General features: G+C 43.6%; 1 protein-coding gene across 8 annotated transcripts in view; it reads right to left on the bottom strand.

The window, feature by feature from the left end:
- The window catches only part of BIN1 (bridging integrator 1), a 288,905-nt gene that overhangs the window by 75,141 nt on the left and 193,731 nt on the right, over positions 1-20,033 (bottom strand). For all 8 annotated transcript variants that reach the window (XM_029605136.1, XM_029605137.1, XM_029605139.1 and 5 more), the window contains exon 5: positions 304-399. In XM_029605136.1, the coding sequence (XP_029460996.1) occupies positions 304-399 (96 nt within the window). The remainder of the gene's footprint in view (positions 1-303; positions 400-20,033) is intronic.

Genomic DNA, 20,033 nt, shown 5'->3' with positions numbered 1-20,033 from the left:
AAGTGGCCACAAAACACAGACCATGACTGGTGATATCAAAACGTGTTTCAGCTCTGCTGAAGTATCACCTGCCAGTGAGCAAGAAACAAACCTCCAAAGTTAGGTACCTATGAGGATTACAGACAAGGTGCTGACCCCAGTCCTGCTCTCCTACAGCATGTGCTACTTCCATGCTGTGGCAAAAGCAAAGATATTCCCCCAGGTAACACCAGCTATGGGCTGCACCAGGGCTCTACAGTAAAGTACATACGACAACTAATCTGATTTGGATTAAAGATCCTGAGACAGGAAACCATGCCATACTTTGATGTCTGGGAACTGGCCCAAGTAAGTGTCCATTGTTAGAAGAGCCTGATCAACCAGCTTCTGATGATAATCCGTCCAGAGCAAGTCGCTGTTCTGAAAGACAGAAAGGTATAAGCGTTCGTTATAAAACATGGAAAAAGATGAGAAAAGGGTTGCTGCTCTTGTAGGGACGCCATCCCAAAAAGCTATAGGAAATAATGTAAGAGGGGAACAATATGGACACCATTTAAAGACTCCAGCAAATTTTGGGAGAATCCTGAGGTGGAACCCTTAAGAGGAGTGAAAACACCTATTGTTGTCTTTCCCTCTGTAATTAACAACCCACATCTCTTCTAAATCTGGACCCAAATCACTCTATGGAAAAGGCTTCTCACATGCACAGAGGGAAAAGCCTTTTATAGATCAGGCCAATACTGCAGAAGAGAACCCTGCTATAGTAACTGAGCCACATACTGTCGAGAACAATATTTCATGTCATCATAAAACAGGTCGCATTTTCATTTTTTGACTTATGTTTCTCAGTGTGAGGTTTCTTCAATATCCACTCCTTGGTTTTTGGCTTCTTCCATCATAAAATAGGTAACAATCAGTCAATAAACAGATATCTCCATGAAGAGTTGACTTTCCCGCACACTAGTCTGATCATCATATACTATACTAGTCTTAGCTCAAACGTCATGAAAAATAATTTTGTTGATTTTCTTTTGCAAGGAAAATTAAACTGATTTCTCAAATCGCCAACAATCATGGCTAAATGTAATCTGGGGGAAAAAACAAAACACTTTTCTTCTTCCAGTCCAGGCTCCAGAATTCTCCACTGTATCGGACCGGTCCTTGGCAGTGTTTGTATCTCACAACTACTACGGTATTGTTCATGTGGGCAGCGAGACCTTTTTAGCTTCCCTCATTGTATCTGCATATAGAAGAGCAGAATCCGCCTGTCTTTCCATCACAGCACACACTGGAATAAAAGTTGTGCCGCCAGACCCCTCCTTGTCATAGCAGAGGTACTAAATGAGTTCCTTCTGTTCTGCATCGATGGGGAAAATGCTTCGTACATGTGGGCTGAAACGTTCACATCTTCTAGGACAGGTCTAATGGAGGAATGATTTGACTTGTTTTCAATATTCCATTAGATGTGTAAAAAGACAATTTATTAAATTAAAAAAGTTATATATATTACACACACACACACACACACTCTATAGCAGGCACCAAACAGACTAATTTCTGAAACCGAATGAAGTGCCACCTTCCAAAACCAGTAATTAAATGTAATCATTTAGGCAGAAAAGGGTCGATGTAATAAGCCACAACTTTTCACTCCTGTTTTAGAATGGGTTTTTCAGCACTAACCTGATTCACGTATGTAATAGGGTTTAAGCAGGGAAAAGAACCTCATGGTATAACCAGAGTAAAAGCCATGGCAAGATTAGCGCATCTCCATGCTATTTGTAGAGTAATACGTTTTTGAACTATTACCCTGCAATGCAAGGAGATGTGCTAGTGGGGAGGCTGCTCTCTAGCAGGTCTTTTTTTTTTAGCATGAGAAATTAATGCTTGATCAGAGGCAGGAGTTAAACTTCCTGCGGGAGAGAGGATGCCACCGAATCCCACTCAGGCCGGGCAAATCCTCTCCACCTCCCACTCACCTTAAAAAAATAAAATAAAATAAAATTAGCCAGAGCAAAGCAGAAATCCCACCCTCCCCACCTGACTTAAAAAAAAAAAAATCCCCCCCCACCACCTGGGAACCCCAGCTGGAGAAGACCTTACCTGCTCTCTCATTGGCAACAATTGATCCTTCACTGCCAACTGTCAGTGAAAGGACCAATCCCCTTTCAGAAGGGCTGTCAGAATTCTGAAAGGGGATTGGTCCTTTCACTGACAGTTGGCAGTGGAGGGACCAATCTGCTGCCTGTAAGGGAGCAGCTCTACCCAGGTCTCCCTGGGGGTGGGGGCACATTTGCAGGGCTCTGGGCTATTTTATTTGAAGGCATGCAACATGGGTGGAAGGGGATTTGGGAGGTGGGAGTTCCTCTCCAGCTAACGGTTTTATTTTTTGAATATGGGTGGGAGGGAGGCCACAGTGGGCCCTTTGAAAGTAGGAGGGTAGGAGTTGCACTCAGCTGGCTACTTTTATTTATTTAATTTATTACTTTATGTTTTTTTTAAGTGACTGGGTAGGAGGTCAAGGGTTCAATCACTCTGATTGGAATTTGGTTCTTTTTTAGCACGGGTTTTGAGTTAATGGCCCGGAAAATGACCGGTGAGCAATAAAAGCCATTTAGCATGCTTTTTTTTTTTTTCTTCATTCCTGGTCTATTTGCATGTCATTGGCTTCCTGCATCCCTCAGAGACCCCTGTTTTTAACACGCAGTTTAAAACCTGTGCTAAACTTTAACTCTGATTTTAGCATGGGTGTTGTTACATCATCCCCAAAGGGAGGTAGAAATAAATATTAAGAAAAGAATAAAGCCGCAGGGTTACTTAACCTCAAGAATTGAACCAAATATGGCAGAGTGGCTATTTACTACAGAAATCAAAAGGAGGATCTGCAGGAGACTGTACCCCAGAGGCGCCTGCTGACCAGAAGGGCTGTTCAACCAAAGAGAACATAGCACTGCTAAGGGATGTCAAATTAAAACATGTTCTTATATTTCTCAATATTGATTTGTAAAACAAGACTAACAAAATGTAAAGGAACACAATGCACTCTTTACAAAGACCTGAAGTACCACAGGTGTAACCTTTCTGCAGGAGGAGCAATCACAACCCTGATTGTGTCCTTTTTGGTCTTTACCTGCTGTCACTTCCCATGTTACTAGATGTGACTGGATTCCATCACAACCTAGGCAAGTGTTGTGGCAAGAGGAACCCTTCTTAAGCAATGACTTTCAGGCAGTCTTCTACTGACATGTTTGGGGGTTTTTTATTTTACATATTTTATTTTTTACTTTAACATTGTTTTAATTTTGCCTATTTCTGTATGATGTTTGTTTTATTATGATTTTAGGTTTGTTTCCTGTTAACTGCTTAGAAATTTTTTGATATGTGGTATATACTTTTTTTTAAAATAAATAAATCACACCACACAGTGACCAAAGCACAAGGCTAGAAATAACCACTAGGCTAGTTATATAAAGGGTCCTCTTGCTACATCCTCACTTTCCCACTGAAGCCCTCCTCATGCTTGGTTCAAACATTGTGAACCTATATAAAAAAATGGATAAGGCAGAGCTAATCTTCAGAGCCCCACACAAGCACCACTCCAATACAGGCAAAGCCTGAATACAGCTCGGACAACCAAAGACAAGATCTTCACCACATGTGTAAAGCATGAATATATGAATATAGCATATACAGAATGGATTCTGAGAAAGAATTTCATAGTCGAGGATGGATGGCCATAATAAATATGTATCTTATTTTAAAGATATGGCTGGCTATATGGATTATTGAGGTATGCAGGATTGATAATTTCCTAGCCTACAGGAAGGAAGTATTTTGTCTTATTCTGTATTATTGTATTATTTTAACTTATTTTATGTTAAAATTGTACATCACTGAGTGATTTTTTAATTTGGAAGGCAATTTATACATGACAATAAATAGATGTATAAGAGTATAAGCAGTACACTTTCTATACAAAAAGAAAGAAAAAAAGAAAGTTATGAATAAGATCTAAAGTTAGAAGCAATCGTGTTGAGAAACCAGCAAGCTGATATTCTGGAGCCTGCTTTAACGTCCTGGTGCTTTAACTAAGTGTAATCTCCTTTCCACAAGAGCTCTGCTATAACCACAAACTTATCTTCTACAAGGCTACTAGCCTGCCCTCCATAAATAAGAGATTATAAATAGGAGTACGCTATTTAAATGCAATGAACTTGCAAGGTCAAAAACGGCAGAGAAACCCCAACCACAGTAAGGAGAAGACAGAAACAAATATTTTGGCAAAGCAAACATGTCAGAGAGAGGGAAAGAGTCCAAGTGGTCTAATATTAATGAACTGGTTGCACAAGAAACATGTGGAGGTTTCCTTCTTCTGGAAACATATGTAAGCAAAGTGATGCACAAGGAGAAAAATAACCCTTGCTCTAGTTACACGATGTTAGGTTCCATATTAGGTGCTACCACCCAGGAAAGAGATCAAGGCATCATAGTGGATAATACATTGAAATCGTCGGCTCAGTGTGCTGCAGCAGTCAAAAAAGCAAACAGAATGTTAGGAATTATTAGGAAGGGAATGGTTAATAGAACGGAAAATGTCATAATGCCTCTATATCGCTCCATGGTGAGACTGCACCTGGAATACTGTGTACAATTCTGGTTGCTGCATCTCAAAAAAGATATAGTTGCACTGGAGAAGGTACAGAGAAGGGCAACCAAAATGATAAAGGGGATGGAACAGCTCCCCTATGAGGAAAGACTAAAGAGATTAGGGCTGTTCAGCTTGGAGAAGAGACGGCTGAGGGGGGAGATCTTTAAAATCATGAGACATCTAGAATGGGTAAATGTGAATCGGTTATTTACTCTTTCAGATAATACAAAGACTAGGGGGGCACGCCATGAAGTTAGCAAGTAGAATATTTAAAACAAATCAGAGAAAAATTCTCACTCAACGCATAATTAAGCTCTGGAATTTATGCCGGAGGATGTGGTTAGTGTGGTTAGTGTAGCTGGGTTTAAAAGGTTTGGATAAGTTCCTGGAGGAGAAGTCCATTAACTGCTATTAATCAAGCTGACTTAGGGAATAGCCACTGCTATTACTGGCATTAGTAGCATGAGATTTATTTACTGTTTGGGTACTTGCCAGGTACGTGTAACCTGCCACTGTTGGAAGCTTGTCTGACCCAGTATGGAAGCTTCTTATGTTCTTAAGCAAATTAAAGGACCAGTTTCTAAGCTGTTCACTACCGCCACATTCCCCCCCCACCACCACCAAAAGCTGTCACTTTTATCCACATACTGCAGATGGATTGCCAACCCAGGACATCCCGCACTGAATGATCACGTCAGTGACCTCCATACCCCTGACTGCTTAGTGATCAGCCAGCCAGCACCAGTACGGAGGCTTTTGAAGTGTCCCCTCTGCTATTAACTGGTTTCTCCTCAGTGTCTGGATCCAGGAAGAAGAGAACTGGGATCTCAAAGTGCACCTGCCAGAGTGCAGCACAGCCCATCCCCAGGGCATGATGGGACTCCCTGGGCTTCATGCACGGTCAAGAGGCTGATGTCTAAAAGCACACATGCCCCCATTTCATGCTTATTTTATCCTATTCTAGGAAGAGGTATTACAAAGGGGGTGGCGGCAGCATTGGAACTGGGAGTGCATTTGTGCGCGTCCTTTCACTTTTTGGAAGCATGTGCATAAATCTACATGCAGAAAATTATTCCCGCTCAGATGTAACTGGCACTATCCACGAATGTTACAAGCAGACGTAGGTGCGCAAGTGGGAAAATTCAAGCTGCTCTATTATCATCCTCCCAGGGACGTTAACCTTTAAACTGGCTTGAAGGTGTCTGCCCATGCTGGCGACCATTTTATAACATATACGTGCATGTTATAAAATCAGGTGGCACGTGCGCCCGATTTTTTTTTTTAATTCTTTATTTATGATTTTTTAACATTACTTAGACAACATTACAATTATCAATGAACCAGTCATTCTTCATAGTTATTCATTTCAAGTAATTGTATACATTCAATTTAAACTCAAACAGGCAATTAAAATTCCCATTAAAATTTCTCAAAGAAAAACATCATTTTCAGCATCATACAAGTTAACCATATGACATGTCAAAAGAAATTCTGGTGCTCCTAACCTTTTATTACAGCACATCACATAAGAAAATTTTCAGGTATTATACGAACCAAGTTTCTTATTTCCCCAGTTCCTATGTTGGGTTTCCCACACCTTTGGGAGCTTTTGCATTAATAAATGATCTCAACTGAACAGGTTCAAAAAATATGTATCTATTGTTATTCAATCTAATAACACATTTACTTGGCTATCTCACTATGAAATCCGCTCCAAGGTCTCTGACTTCCTGTCGCATAGATAAAAATGTTTTCCTGTGTAATTGAGTTTCCCTTGCAATATCCAGGTAAACCCAGATTTTCCCACCTAAGAAAGATTTTGATCTACTGCGAAAGAAATGTTTTAAAACTGAATGTCAGTATGAAATATAAATGAAACCAGTAATGTTCCCCTGAAGTCTATTTGCTCCTCCATAGACTGTTCTAACAAATCTGTTATATTACCTCCCTCACTTTGAAATTGTTTACTATTTTCTTGTATCTTATTATCCCTCTTTCCTTCATTCAAGAGAAATATTTTTGCAATTGATGGAATTGCCTCTTTAGGAAATAAAGGGTTTCTACAAGATACCTCTTAAAAATATCCAGAGGAAGACTTAATCTTACACAAGGAAAATTCACAATTCTCAAGTTCTTGTATCTAATCTCGTTTTCAAGGGTTTCTATCTTTCTAGATTTTGTGTTTCTCCTTGCATTATTTTACGCTGTGTTTCTTGCAATTGAGACACTTGCTTTTCTATTACATTCACTTTTTTAGTGTTATCATTGACAACTGGTTCTAATTGACATATATGATTTTTTGTTTCTGACATTTTTGCCAACATTGCAATAGATGATTCTAATGAAGTCAGAGCCTTCCATACCAATTCCAATGTGATTTCTTGTTTAGATACCAGCTGTAAACCCAAAGGTTGTAAACCCAACTTGGACTCTTGAACATGTTGCCTCATGTTCAAGTCCTCTCTATCAACAGGTGAGAATGTCCTTGGTTCATAATCTGGATTATCCCCTCCAGCTGCTCTAGAGGTTTGCTGTTGCAGCTGGGATTCCTTTCCAGACTCTCCAATGAACATATTAGCAGCCACTACTTCATCTTTATCCACCCCAATGGGGATGCTCAGTCACCAACTTGGGTAGACCGGCTATCTCAGTCATCTGATGTTGGTGGCTACTTGGATGAGAGGGTATCTCTGGAGCTCTATGAGTGTCCAACATAGAAGATGTGTGCTCTTCGTCTATCAATGTAGCAGACTGCCTATTCGGAGTTAATAGGTTCGCAGGGGAGAAAAAACCTGTTATGGCTGATTGTAACGTTGTCACTGGGGTAGTCGGGATCTCTACCTGAATTTTACCTTTACGCTTTGCATGAGGCATTTATTTTAGAAATATTTAACCTTCACGGTTTTTCCCCCATCCAATTTACTCATGGTTGGAGCACCAGTGGAGGTAGAAGAGGTAGGATATTCAATAGCTATTATCAACTGGAGAAACAGAGTTTTCTTCAGACTCTCTGAAACCAGACGAAGCCGAACAGACAAAGCTGCGCACGCCCCTTTGTCGCACGCGGCTTCGTCAGCGCAACAGTGTCGACTGCGGGCCGCAGGAAGGTACTTTAAATACCTTCCTGAGTCTGGGTAAGTGATGTTAGCATGTCCCACACAAAGCATCCCAAAGGAAACAGTTCTCCGATGTAAAGTTGAGCCATTGGGGCCAGCCACCGCTCGACCCCCGGTAAGGCAAAGTCTTCCCAGTTCACCTCAAGGAAAAGAATCACGGAAGGCACTTTAAATACCTTCTTTTCCTGAGTCTGGGTAAGTGACATCAGCGTGTCCCACACAAAGCGTCCCAAAGGAAACAGTTCTCCGATGTAAAGTTGAGTTGTTGGGGCCAGCCACCGCTCGACCCCCGGTAATGCAAAGTCTTTCCAGTTCACCTCCTCACCCGATTTTAAGTGGGCGTGTGCAAGTGCACGCAAATGCAGCTTCTACTGCATAAATTGGAGGATTTTAAAAGTGGCGTGCACCAACGCCATTGCCAGTTAAACCAGTTCATCCCTAGTTCGCCCCATTAAGGGATAGGTCCTCCAGACCCCTGGGGTTTGATTGCCAGGCCTTTAAAAATCAACTTTAAGAGCAGAGACACTGTGGAAAAAAGCAAAGTTCTTCAGACATGGGGCCTGGATTATCCTCGCTCTTCTGCAATTGTGCTTCTCTCTCCCCTCCCCCTCCTTCAGACAATGTCACTGCCACAGGTTTCTCATTCTCCAAACACATTCCCAAGGCTGCTCCAGGCTATTCATCTGGGACCTTTTACACAAGACAGCCCACTAACAGTCATTCAGCATGTGCTGGAACACATTACAAAGCTCCGAGGGAGGCAATGGGGCAGACTAGACCAGCCCTTACTTGCCTCCACATTCTCCAGTTCTACATTCACCTCCATCCTGCGAGCAGAAAGCCCTACAGAAGCAGTGAAAAGTGTTTCTTTTCACAGACTGCCCAGTGCTGCACACAAACATTCGGGCGACCTGGGTTGAACTTTCAGGCCAGCCAGGCCCTTGTGGGAATCCCAGGCCCAGTCTGTCATCTCTCAACAGCACCACATCACGTGAGCCGGGTTCCCAAATCACCCATCTTATCCCTGTCACAGTGATGATCCCTGGCCCTGTGATCATCACTGTGACAGCAGAGATAAGATGGGTGATTGGGAACGAAAGCTCAAGGTGCTCTGGACCAAAAGAAATCTGTTCCAACTGAGCTGGAAGTCCAAAGTGGTGACAGTAAACTGCAGGGCCATGAAAAAAAAAAAATTTTACAAATATGGGAGAACACAGATAAAAGATTAAGGGGGTCATTTTCAAAGGAGTTACGCATGTAAATGTGACATACTATCGTAGCAATTTTCAAAAGCTATTTACTCGAGTAAAGTGCACTTACTTGAGTAAATCCTATGGACAATTCAATGGCATATATTGTAGCAATTTTGAAAAGCCCACTTACTTGAGTAAAGTGTATTTATTCGAGCAAAAACCAGTTTTGCTCGAGTAAATGCTTTTTAAAATCTACCCCTAAGCCTTTCACCTGAGAGCCAGGAGACAGCAGAAACTTATTTTGGCCCTCTTTCTCCTTCCTTTTCTCCTCTGTCCCTACTATGGAATAAAATGAGCAAATTCTCTAAGGCCAGTCAGGTTTTCAGGATCCTCCCAATGAATCTGCAGCAGATGAATCTACATATGCCGGAGAGCACCAGGGTGGGTCTGAGAGAAGCCTTGTTCTCCGAGGAGGCAGAAGGCCTTGTGAGCGTGTTCTCTCAGGGATTGGCAGAGCAGAGTTCTGGAGAGGGCTTGGGGTTCAGTTCGTATGCTGAGGGAAGGCACTTCTTGGAGTAGCTCCCGGTTTTCACTCATTAAGGGACAGGGCCTCTTCGGGCCTGGAGTCTGCAGTCATGGAGAGAGGATGTAAAGCGTGAGGTGGAGTTTACAAGAGGAAGAGAGAGGCTGAGCAGTCTTGGTGGAGACAGCTCGACGTACCAGAACGGAGCCTGGGGTTCTGCGGAAAAGTCTGGGTGGTATCAGCAACTGGAAGTCAAAGTTCGAAACATTAAAAAAAAGGGATTTTTACAAGCTGGTACCTGTAATATTAGCCTGGACTGTGCTATAGGAGCAGAGGAGAGGAACTGGACTGGCGTCTAATTTTCCTTGTTGTAATTATCAGTACCAGACTATTTCAGTGTGCCACGTGTTACTGGAAGAGAAAGATCACCGGAGCTTTATTTGCAGTGCCTAACCCATGTATTCAATCTCTCACGTGTAGAACTGTGTGTCTATCTGCGTGTGTAACCAAATGGTCAAGGGGAGGGGGGTTTTCACCAGTCTTCAATTATACACAAGCAGTATTTCCTAATAGAGAGTTTTAAAAAATATACATATTAAATTGTTTTACAATAGAAATAAGCTGATTTCAAGAACAGCATTCGCACCAAGCTGTTCAAAGATGCATCTGTCAGCACCAGTTCTGAAAGTGTGTTAAGGACCCCAAGTCCAAGCTGCCATCTTCCACGCATTATCTAAAGTATTGATTCCTAGCAAAAGACCGCGAAGCATTTGGACGGCTTGAAATTACGATGCCATTAAGCTTGCTTGTTGGCATGGCGCAGATTCATTGCTTTACTGTACCTCCCAAGAGATGAAAGCTCAATTTCCTATCATGATTTTTTCTTGAGCTAAATAGCCTCTATGAAAGTTATTACCGTGAGGGCTTGTTAATCCCATTTTTTTTTTTTTGTTAAATTGCCTGTTTAAAATACCTTATAAAAGTTAAAAATGTAAATACAATGTAACTTTTTTCTTCATGTTTAGCAGGAATATAGGCTCTTCAGGGACTTGAGGGGCCATAGATAAAAACACATCTGGAAAGCACCCCTCTATACCAGGGCTCAGTGACACAGTCTCCCAAATCTTGACATGTACTTCTCGATAGGAGGATGTGGGGAGAGGGAATTAACCTCAAAGACCCAAGGCATTTAAATGGAGACTGCTCTAAAAAGGCAGTGTACCAAAATATTAAAGTCCTTATTAAAATGTTCAACATTAATGAGTGGTAATTGTTACAGTCGTTCAGTACTGAGTCACTGTAACACAGTAACTGCCGCTCAGTGCAGGTTACCCCCATGCCTTCTGTTAAGGGTAGTAACTGCCGCTCCGTGCAGGTTACCCCCAAGCCTTATGTTAAGGGTAGTAACTGCCGCTCCGTGCAGGTTACCCCCATGCCTTCTGTTAAGGGTAGTAACTGCCGCTCCGTGCAGGTTACCCCATGCCTTCTGTTAAGGTAGTAACTGCCGCTCCGTGCAGGTTACCCCCATGCCTTCTGTTAAGGGTAGTAACTGCCACTCCATGCAGGTTACCCCCATGCCTTCTGTTAAGGTAGTAACTGCCGCTCCGTGCAGGTTACCCCCATGTCTTCTGTTAAGGGTAGTAACTGCCGCTCCATGCAGGTTACCCCCATGCCTTCTGTTAAGGGTAGTAACTGCCGCTCCCTGCAGCTTACCCCCATGCCTTTCTGTTAAGGGTAGTAACTGCCGCTCCATGCAGGTTACCCCCATGCCTTCTGTTAAGGGTAGTAACTGCCGCTCCGTGCAGGTTACCCCCATGTTTCTGTTAAGGGCAGTAACTGCCGCTCCGTGCAGGTTACCCCCATGTTTCTGTTAAGGGCAGTAACTGCCGCTCCGTGCAGGTTACCCCCAAGCCTTCTGTTAAGGGCAGTAATTGCCGCTCCCTGCAGGTTACCCCCAGGGCTGGTGCTAGGTTTTTGTGTGTTACAGTGTGCGCCCTCCTGGGATCCCCCTCACTCCTTGGACTGCACTTTAAGGCTCCATGGATTCCAAGGATCTTATTTGGTACCTGAATTTCTAATTGTAATTGATTGAATCTTCGCCTTTTATACATCTCTCCTTCCTCTTCTAGACTCCCTGGATCAGAGCTCAGGATGGGCAGCTCTCCTTCACTATTCTGTTTTTTTCACACCACTGGGCCTCAGAACAAGCTCCTAATGCTCACATCTGGCTCTTCCTTTGTAGATCTTTGTTCACGCACAGAACTCAGATCATACATGGTAACATAGTACTGACGGCAGAAGACAGCCAAATGTTCCATCCAGTCTGCCCAGCAAGTTTCCCATGGTAGTAATTAACACTCCATGCAGGTTACCCCCATGTTTCTGTTAATGGTTGTAACTGCCGCTCCATGCAGGTTACCCCCATGCCTTCTGTTAAGGGTAGTAACTGCCGCTCCCTGCAGATTACCCCCATGCCTTCTGTTAAGGGTAGTAACTGCCGCTCCGTGCAGGTTACCCCCATGCCTTCTGTTAAGGGTAGTAACTGCCGCTCCCTGCAGCTTACCCCCATGCCTTCTGTTAAGGGTAGTAACTGCCGCTCCCTGCAGCTTACCCCCATGCCTTCTGTTAAGGGTAGTAACTGCCGCTCCGTGCAGGTTACCCCCATGCCTTCTGTTAAGGTAGTAACTGCCGCTCCCTGCAGCTTACCCCCATGCCTTCTGTTAAGGGTAGTAACTGCCGCTCCCTGCAGCTTACCCCCATGCCTTCTGTTAAGGGTAGTAACTGCCGCTCCCTGCAGGTTACCCCCAGGGCTGGTGCTAGGTTTTTTGCTGCCCTGTGTGAACAATTACTGTGATCCTCCCCCGATTCATTCAGTCTCTGTCCCGACCCATCAAATAAAGCCCAGCTCCTTCCTGGAATCTTTATTTTTAAAAACTGACATGCCCCTACCCATCACATATCCCCTCCATCACATATGCAGAACACAGAGAGACCCTGACCAAATACAGAATAAAGAAATCAGAAAGTATGAACAGAAACGTGCTGAGAAGAACTGAACTGGAACCCACAACAAGCCAGCCCCTACATGCAGAGCAACAATGGAAAAACAGAAACATAACCATTCTTCATAAAAAAATTTAAATAATAAAATTAAGTAATATAAATCATAATAGTAAAATCATATTCATAAAAAGTGAAAATATTTCAAACCAGTTAATAGAATATCCAAAATTTCCCAAACACCAATAAAATATTTCAAACATCTGATGAATAAAAAATCCAATAATTAAAAAAATGTTCTATTTCCCCCAGAAAAATTAAACATTTCAAAAGAGCAGAAACATCAAATTACACCCAATAATTAAAATTAATAAGGGTTTAAAAATTTCCTGCTCTCCATACCTGGGATCTTTTGATTTCCAGTCACCCTGAGATCATCGTGGATTGGGGGGGATAGGGCTGTACAAATTTTATCTTCCCTCTCACATACATGCACAACACATTCATTCTCTCACACACTCCCTCTAACATTCTCAGGCTCCCTCTGCCTCACACACACATTAAGTATGTGCGTGTGTGTGCCTGTGAGAGCCTACCGTGTTTCTCCAATAATAAGACAGGTCCTATATTTAATTTTTGCTCCGAAAAACAGGTTAGGGCTTATTTTCCGGGATGTCTTATTTTTTTTTCCATGATTGGTGAATGAGGACAAGGCTAAGCTCGCCTCCTCTTTCATTCACCAATCAGATTCAATTTTCGGCCGAATCTTTTGGTTCGATCTTCGTTATCGGCCCGCCGCGGGAAATCTCGTTTTCCCACAGTTCGGGCCAGTTATGAGCCAGTCATCTAGATATGGAAAAACGTTTATTTTATTTATTTAAAGAATTTTATATACCGACAACCGTTCGCACATCGTATCGGTTTACATATAACTTATAACTAGTTGGGAAAGCCCTTACATAGAACAGGAACAAAATGTACAGTAACTTACTATAACAAGATAATCTGTGTAACTGAGCAACTATTTACAGAATTCAATGGTATATAGACCATAATTTGGTTAGAGAAACAGTCCATAATGTGTTTGAGTAACAGGGAAGGCATAAGCGTATTACAGGCATAATAGTGTTACAGAAAAGCAGTCCAAGGTATGGTAGAGTAGCTGGGGATAGAACAAACTCTTAATAGAGTAGTGTTTCAGGGAAAGTTGTAGCAGGGGGGAGAGGGGGGGACAGTATAAGAAGTCTAAATGCTTGTTGACACAAGGTGAGGAGGCAGGGAGTTGTAAGAGGAAGTTCAGAACGGAGGTACTAATTGCAATAGTTCAGAACAGAGGTACTAACTGCAGCTCTGTGGGTTGTCAGACTGGTGGAAATCGCATGAAGGGTAGGCCTGTAGGAACAGCCAGGTTTTTAGCTTTTTTTTTTAATTTGGGAGTGGAAGACTGCGTAGATCTGGGGGCATGGAGTTCCATAGGGTGGGGTCGGCCAGTGAGAACGCTCTATTCATTGTGGTGAAAAGTTTGGTGGATTTGATAGAGGGGGTGCGGAGAGTTCCTTGGAGAGCAGGACGAGTTGGTCTGGTGGAGTTGCGAGGAAGTAGAGGGGGGTTTATCCAGTCGGTGTTCTCATTGTTGATGCTTTTATGTATAAGGGAAAGGGCTTTGAATAGGATGCGGGATTGTATAGTAACCAGTGGAGTTCGATGAGTGTCGGGGTAATGTGGTCATGTTTTCTGGCATTAGTAAGGATGCGTGCTGTGGTGTTCTGCAAGAGTTGTAATGGTCTGGTGTGTGTAGCAGGGAGGCCAAGGAGGAGTGAGTTACAGTAGTCTATTTTGGAAAATATAATAGACTGTAGTACTGTACGGAAATCAGTGAGGTATAGGAGGGGTCTGAGTTTCTTGATTGTTTGGAGTTTGAAGTAGCAGTCACTTAGAATAGATTTAATGAAGGGTTTGAGAGAGAGCTGGTTGTCAATACGGATACCAAGGTTACGGGTGTGGGAGGGGAAAGACATAGTGGAGTAGCCAAGAGGGATGGCGGGAGGGGGATGTTTGTTGGAAATGATGAGTTCAGTTTTTTGAGGATTCAGGGCAAGGTGCATGGACACCTTCTTTGTGCAAGTGTCCTGCTATTACTGCTAGACATTTGGTGAAGACTCTTGGAGCAGATGCTAGTCCAAATGGTAGAACTCTGTATTGGTAATGTTGATGGAGTACCATGAAGCGCAGGTACTTGCGATGAGGAGGGTATATTGGAATGTGAGCATAAGCATCTTGAAGATCCAGAGAACAAAGCCAGTCCCTTGCTCGAAGAAGTGGAAGTATGGTGCCTAGAGAAACCATTTTGAATTTTTCTCTTTAGAAATTTGTTGAGATTTCTGAGGTCTAGGATAGGACGTAGGCCTCCGGTTTCCTTTGGAATGAGGAAATATCTGGAGTAGAATCCTCTGCCCTTCTGTGACCGGGGCACTGATTGAATGGCCCTGGATCTCAGAAGGGTGGATAATTCTGTTTGTAATTGATGAAGTTGAGAGTTTTGTTGTTGGCAGAATGTTGGTGGACATTCTGGAGGAATGGAAGTGAAATTTAGTTTGTAACCTCGGGCGACTATGGAAAGAACCCATTGATCTGAGGTTATATTTTGCCAATTTGTGTGAAAGAGGGATATTCTGCCTCCCACTGGAAGATTTGGCTTGGGATTGCAAGGCCGAATTTGTCCTCTGGTGTAGTCCTCAAAAGCCTGTTGCAGGCCCTGTCTGAGGAGGAGGTTGTGGACGAGCCGGTCTGGGTTGTCTGGCTTGGGAGCGTTGTGTTGGCCTGGTAGATCTACCCCTATTTGCTTGTTGGTAATACCTGCGAGGCCTGTAATAAGAGCGTCTCACATCTCTACGTGGAGGACGATGAGAAGTTTGGTTAGCAGGTTCTTGAGGGGTTTGAGACAGTTGTTTAAGGGTCTCCATGTGATCTTTCAGCTGTTGTACCGCCTCTTGAATTTTATCTCCAAAGAGATTGTCCCCAAGACAGGGAAGGTCAACAAGCTTATCTTGGACCTCAAGCCTGAGGTCAGATGCTTTGAGCCAGGCCCACCGGCGAGCAGTGATTCCTGCTGCTGCTGTTCTTGAAGCAGTTTCAAAGTTATCATATACTGCTCTTACTTCGTGTTTCCCTGCTTCAAGACCTTTCGATATGATTGCTTGAGCAGGCTCTTGAAATTGTGTGGGTAGGGAAGTGATGTATTGTTCCATCTCTTTCCAGAGATTTCTCTGGTGTTGAGTTATGTAGAGCTGATATGCAGATATTTTTGTACTCAGCATGGAAACTCTGGTAAATCTTCTTACCCATTGTGTCCAGGAACCTGTGCTCCCTGCCTGGTGGGATGGAGGAATGTGGGCGCACACGCTTAGATTTTTTCTGTGCTGATTCTACAACAGACTGGTGTGGCAATTGCTGTTTCTGGTACCCTGGAGCTGGTTGAACAATGTAGGTGGTTTCCACTCTTTTGTTGACTGCAGGGATTGAAGCTGGGTGTTCCCAGATTCTCTTCTGAAGATCCAGTAAGACTTCATGTACAGGTACTGCTAATACCTGTTTGGGTGGATCCACAAACTGTAACACTTCAAGCATTTGTGCTCTTGTGTCCTCCTCGGCAGTCAACTTAAATGGAATGGAAATCAGACAGTTTGTATGAATGATGAGAAGGAAAGATCTTCTGAGGGTGTCTTCTTCCTTCTGTCAGGTGAAGAAGGGTTAGACATGAACTCCTCTGAAGAAAATTGAGAAGGTTCATCATCCCAGGAGTCTTCTGAATCTTCCCTATAAGTTGACTGGGTTGCTGGTGCTGGTGGGACATGAAGTCCTGAAGGCCCAGGCTGAGGATCATCGATGAAAGTTTCTGCAGATGTTCTTGGGGTGATAGGTGGTAAGTTGTCGATGACATTCTGGTACCTTTGTAGGAGGCGACGGTAAAAAGCCTCATCTTGTATTTCGGTAGGTTGATCTGGTGGTGGCAGGGATGCTGTCGATGGAATCAATGGAATTTGAAATAACATCGATGTGGATTGTGTTTGGAGCCTTGGTGTTGTGGTGATGAATCCAGTTGAGAATCTTGGAAGGAAAGATATTGTAGTCATCGGTGTTATCACCGGCATCGATGTTGTAGGAAAAAACATCGGCATCGATACTGAGGATGTAGGTATCGGCATCGATATCGAGGGTATCGGCATCGATCGGCCTGTCTGAATTTGTTGCTCCTGTAGAGCTTGTAGGACAGCTTGTCTAATAAGTGTAGACAATTCTGGCTGTGAAGACAACGATGGTGTATGCGGTGGCGGTGCCACGATGTCCATCGATGACGTCGTAGGTAGTGGTGACTGTGAAGGCCCAACCACCGACGTATCTTGATGTTTAGGCCGCTTTGGCATCGACTCGTCCTGGGACACAGATGTGGACGATGTCGATGGTAATGTTTGGCTTTGGAACGGTCTGTCAATTTCGTGGAGATCACAGACGATGGCGAGGACGGACGATCACCGGAGCCATCCGGACGCGGTTTCTTCAGTAAAACTCTTTGTTGCTCCCGCTGGAGACGACCTCGGTGCTTTTGAGGGAGAAGGGATTAGCTGAAGAGAAAAAAGGTGTTCCATCTTCTCTTGCCTGGCTTTTCTTCCCTTGACTGTCATTTCTGCGCATTTGGTACATGTGCTGACGTCGTGTTGTTCCCCGAGGCACAGTACACACTCCAAATGTGGATCGGTGATGGACATATTTCGGTTACATACCGGACATTTTTTGAAACCGGTCGCCATTTTCGATCGACGGCCGTCGATGAAACGAATGTGTGTGTAAAAAATTTTCAGCCGAAAATTATTACAAGACAGTACTCACCAGCCGGCGAGGCAGAGACTTCCCCGTGACAGAGAATATTTTGAGAAATTGACTTTTCAGTCAAAAAGAGATTCCCAACTGAGGGCTATCAGTCCGCGGTGCGAATGGCAGCGCGGAAAAGTGAAGACTGAAGAGAGACACCTGTGGCAGAGAATATCATAGCATGCTGGGCATGCTCAGTGGCCTCACAGGGCCAGTCAAAAGTTTCTAGAAACTTTGACAGAAAGCTTTCCCGCCTGGGCTCCGTTCAGTGACGTCACCCATATGTGAGGACTAGCATCCTGCTTGTCCTGGGATTAAAAAAGATTCAAGGGGAAGGTTCACCTTTATTTTAAAGTCCCCCCCCCCCCCTCCTTACACACTACCTCACCACAGAATAGACAGAGTAAAGCTTGCACTGCTGCCGCCTGTGCTCACATACACATGCTGTCCTACCACACAAGTACAGCACAGAAAAAGGAATGCAAGCAATGCACACAGCCCCAAGCATGGAACAGGTATAGTACAGGTGGCAACAGTGCAAGCTTCACAGACACACATGCATGCACTCAGTCCCACCACAGAATAAGTACAACACAGCAGCAGTAGTACAAGCTTCACTCTGACACATACAACCTATCCTACCACAGAACAAGTACAGCACGGGGAGAGTAGTACAAGCAAAGCACACAGCCCTAAGCACAGAACAGGTATACTCAGGCAGCAGTAGTGCAAGCTTCACTCTCTCGAACACATACACGCTATCACATGATAGAACTGATACAGCATGGGAAGAGCAGTGCAAACAAAGCACACAGCCCCAGCACATAACAGGTACAATGCGGTAATGGACTTCACCTCCAAGAACTTATCCAAATCTTTTTTAAACCCAGCTACACTAACTGCACTAACCACATCCCCTGGCAACAAATTCCAGAGTTTAATTGTGCATTTTCTCTTAGTTTTATTTATTTATTTTTTTGAAACTCTGTTTTTGGGGTTTTTTCAAAATAAACCATAAACAAGCAACAGTGGAATGATAAGGTACAACAGACAGTACAGAACATGTAAGGAAAAAACATTACAGCAAGGGTCGGTAATGTACAACAGATATGAACTTTGGCTCCAAGGGGCCAGCAAAGTTAAGGGAAATAACAGCAAGGTGCACAGTCAACCTGTATAGACTACTGTAGCCCTATACTCGTCCCACTTATCCTCTCCCTCCCCCCCCCCCCATCCCCCCACCTGCTGATCTACCTCCCCCTCCCTTGGGTGAGTGTTGCTCGGCATAGCCACATACAAGGCTTTCGTTAAGCAGCCGTCTAAACCTTCGATATCTTAAGTTGAAGATTGGGAACCATTTCTCACCTAATTTGTATCAAGCTGCTGAGAAGAATGTTGATGGCGATAAAACGTACATTTCGTGCGTATAGAGCCAGAGGAACAATTTAAACCACAGGTCCCATGTTGGAGCAGAGCTGTCTAACCACTTAGTAAGAATCGCTTTCTTCCCTACTATAGCTGCTTTGATCAGAAAGGTTCTTAATGGCTTGCGTTTGCGACCCGAGAGTACATCCCGTCCCAAAACTCCAAACAACCAGAGTTCATGTATCATAGGGATTTTGCATTGCCAGATGCGCATGCAGAAAGAGTTAATCGCCAGCCATAGAGTTTGAACAGTCAAGCACTCCCAGAAAACATGAAAATATGTACCTGGAAGGGCCCCACATTTTTTACAGAAAGGGGAATCACATAATTTTGATTTAGAAGCTTAGATGGGAGTTATAAACCCTTGCCATAAAAATTTATATTTGGTCTCCCGCAATTCCTCATTAATGGAGATGTCTGCAATTGTGGAAAAACAGCGTAAAAGATCATCATAGGCAAGACTAAAATCACACCAACCAGACCATTTTTGATATAGGAGCTGTAGAGGATGCTCCCCGGTCGTCGGGGCTAATTCCTTATAAAAAGCGGAAATCCTGGGTCGTTTATGCGGCCCAGTATTAAGAATTTTCTGTAGAGCTTCAGTAACAGAGGTATTTTGCCAGTTCGGCACACGAGATTGCAGGAAGTGGCGAATCTGCAAGAAGGCATAAAAATCTGTATGTGGGATACAGAATTGTTGTTGAAGCTCCATGAAACTATATAATATCCCAGTAAGCGGAGTAATCAGTTGATAAGGAATTTTAAAACCCTTAGCATGCCAGCGGCGAAAGGGAGTGTCCCCAACACCAGGCAGAAAATAAGCATTATTGTGTGTAAGTGAGAAGGGTGTAATTCTCGGTGATTGATGAATCCATTTATATAGGGTTGCCCAGGTCGTCCTACATGTGGAGACTAAGATATGCCTCTTTAGGTGTGAAGGGACATCCGCTATCTTCGCGTGTATCAAAAAATTTAAAGATGGCACTTCGTACCACATCTTTAATACCATATTGGGGAGGTAAAAGGAGGAACCAAAAATCCAGTCTCGGACATAGCGCAGAATGCATGCTAAATTGTAAGTTCTGATATTGGGACATCCCACTCCGCCCTTCTGTGGTGGAAGGTATAACATTTTTAAAGATATGCGAGCCCACTTACCCCTCCATAGGAAACTGCGAAGAGCTCGTTCAAGTTTAAGTATGTCTGACGAGGAGAGGCAAATCGGGAGCATTTGAAGGGTGTAGAGCCACTTTGGCACAATTATCATTTGATAAAGAAGT

This window comes from Rhinatrema bivittatum, chromosome 6, assembly GCF_901001135.1.
Source record: "Rhinatrema bivittatum chromosome 6, aRhiBiv1.1, whole genome shotgun sequence".
NCBI classification, from domain to species: Eukaryota; Metazoa; Chordata; class Amphibia; order Gymnophiona; family Rhinatrematidae; genus Rhinatrema; species Rhinatrema bivittatum.
The sequence above is the reverse complement of the archived record's forward strand: the minus strand, read 5'-3'. Positions and strand labels throughout refer to the sequence as shown.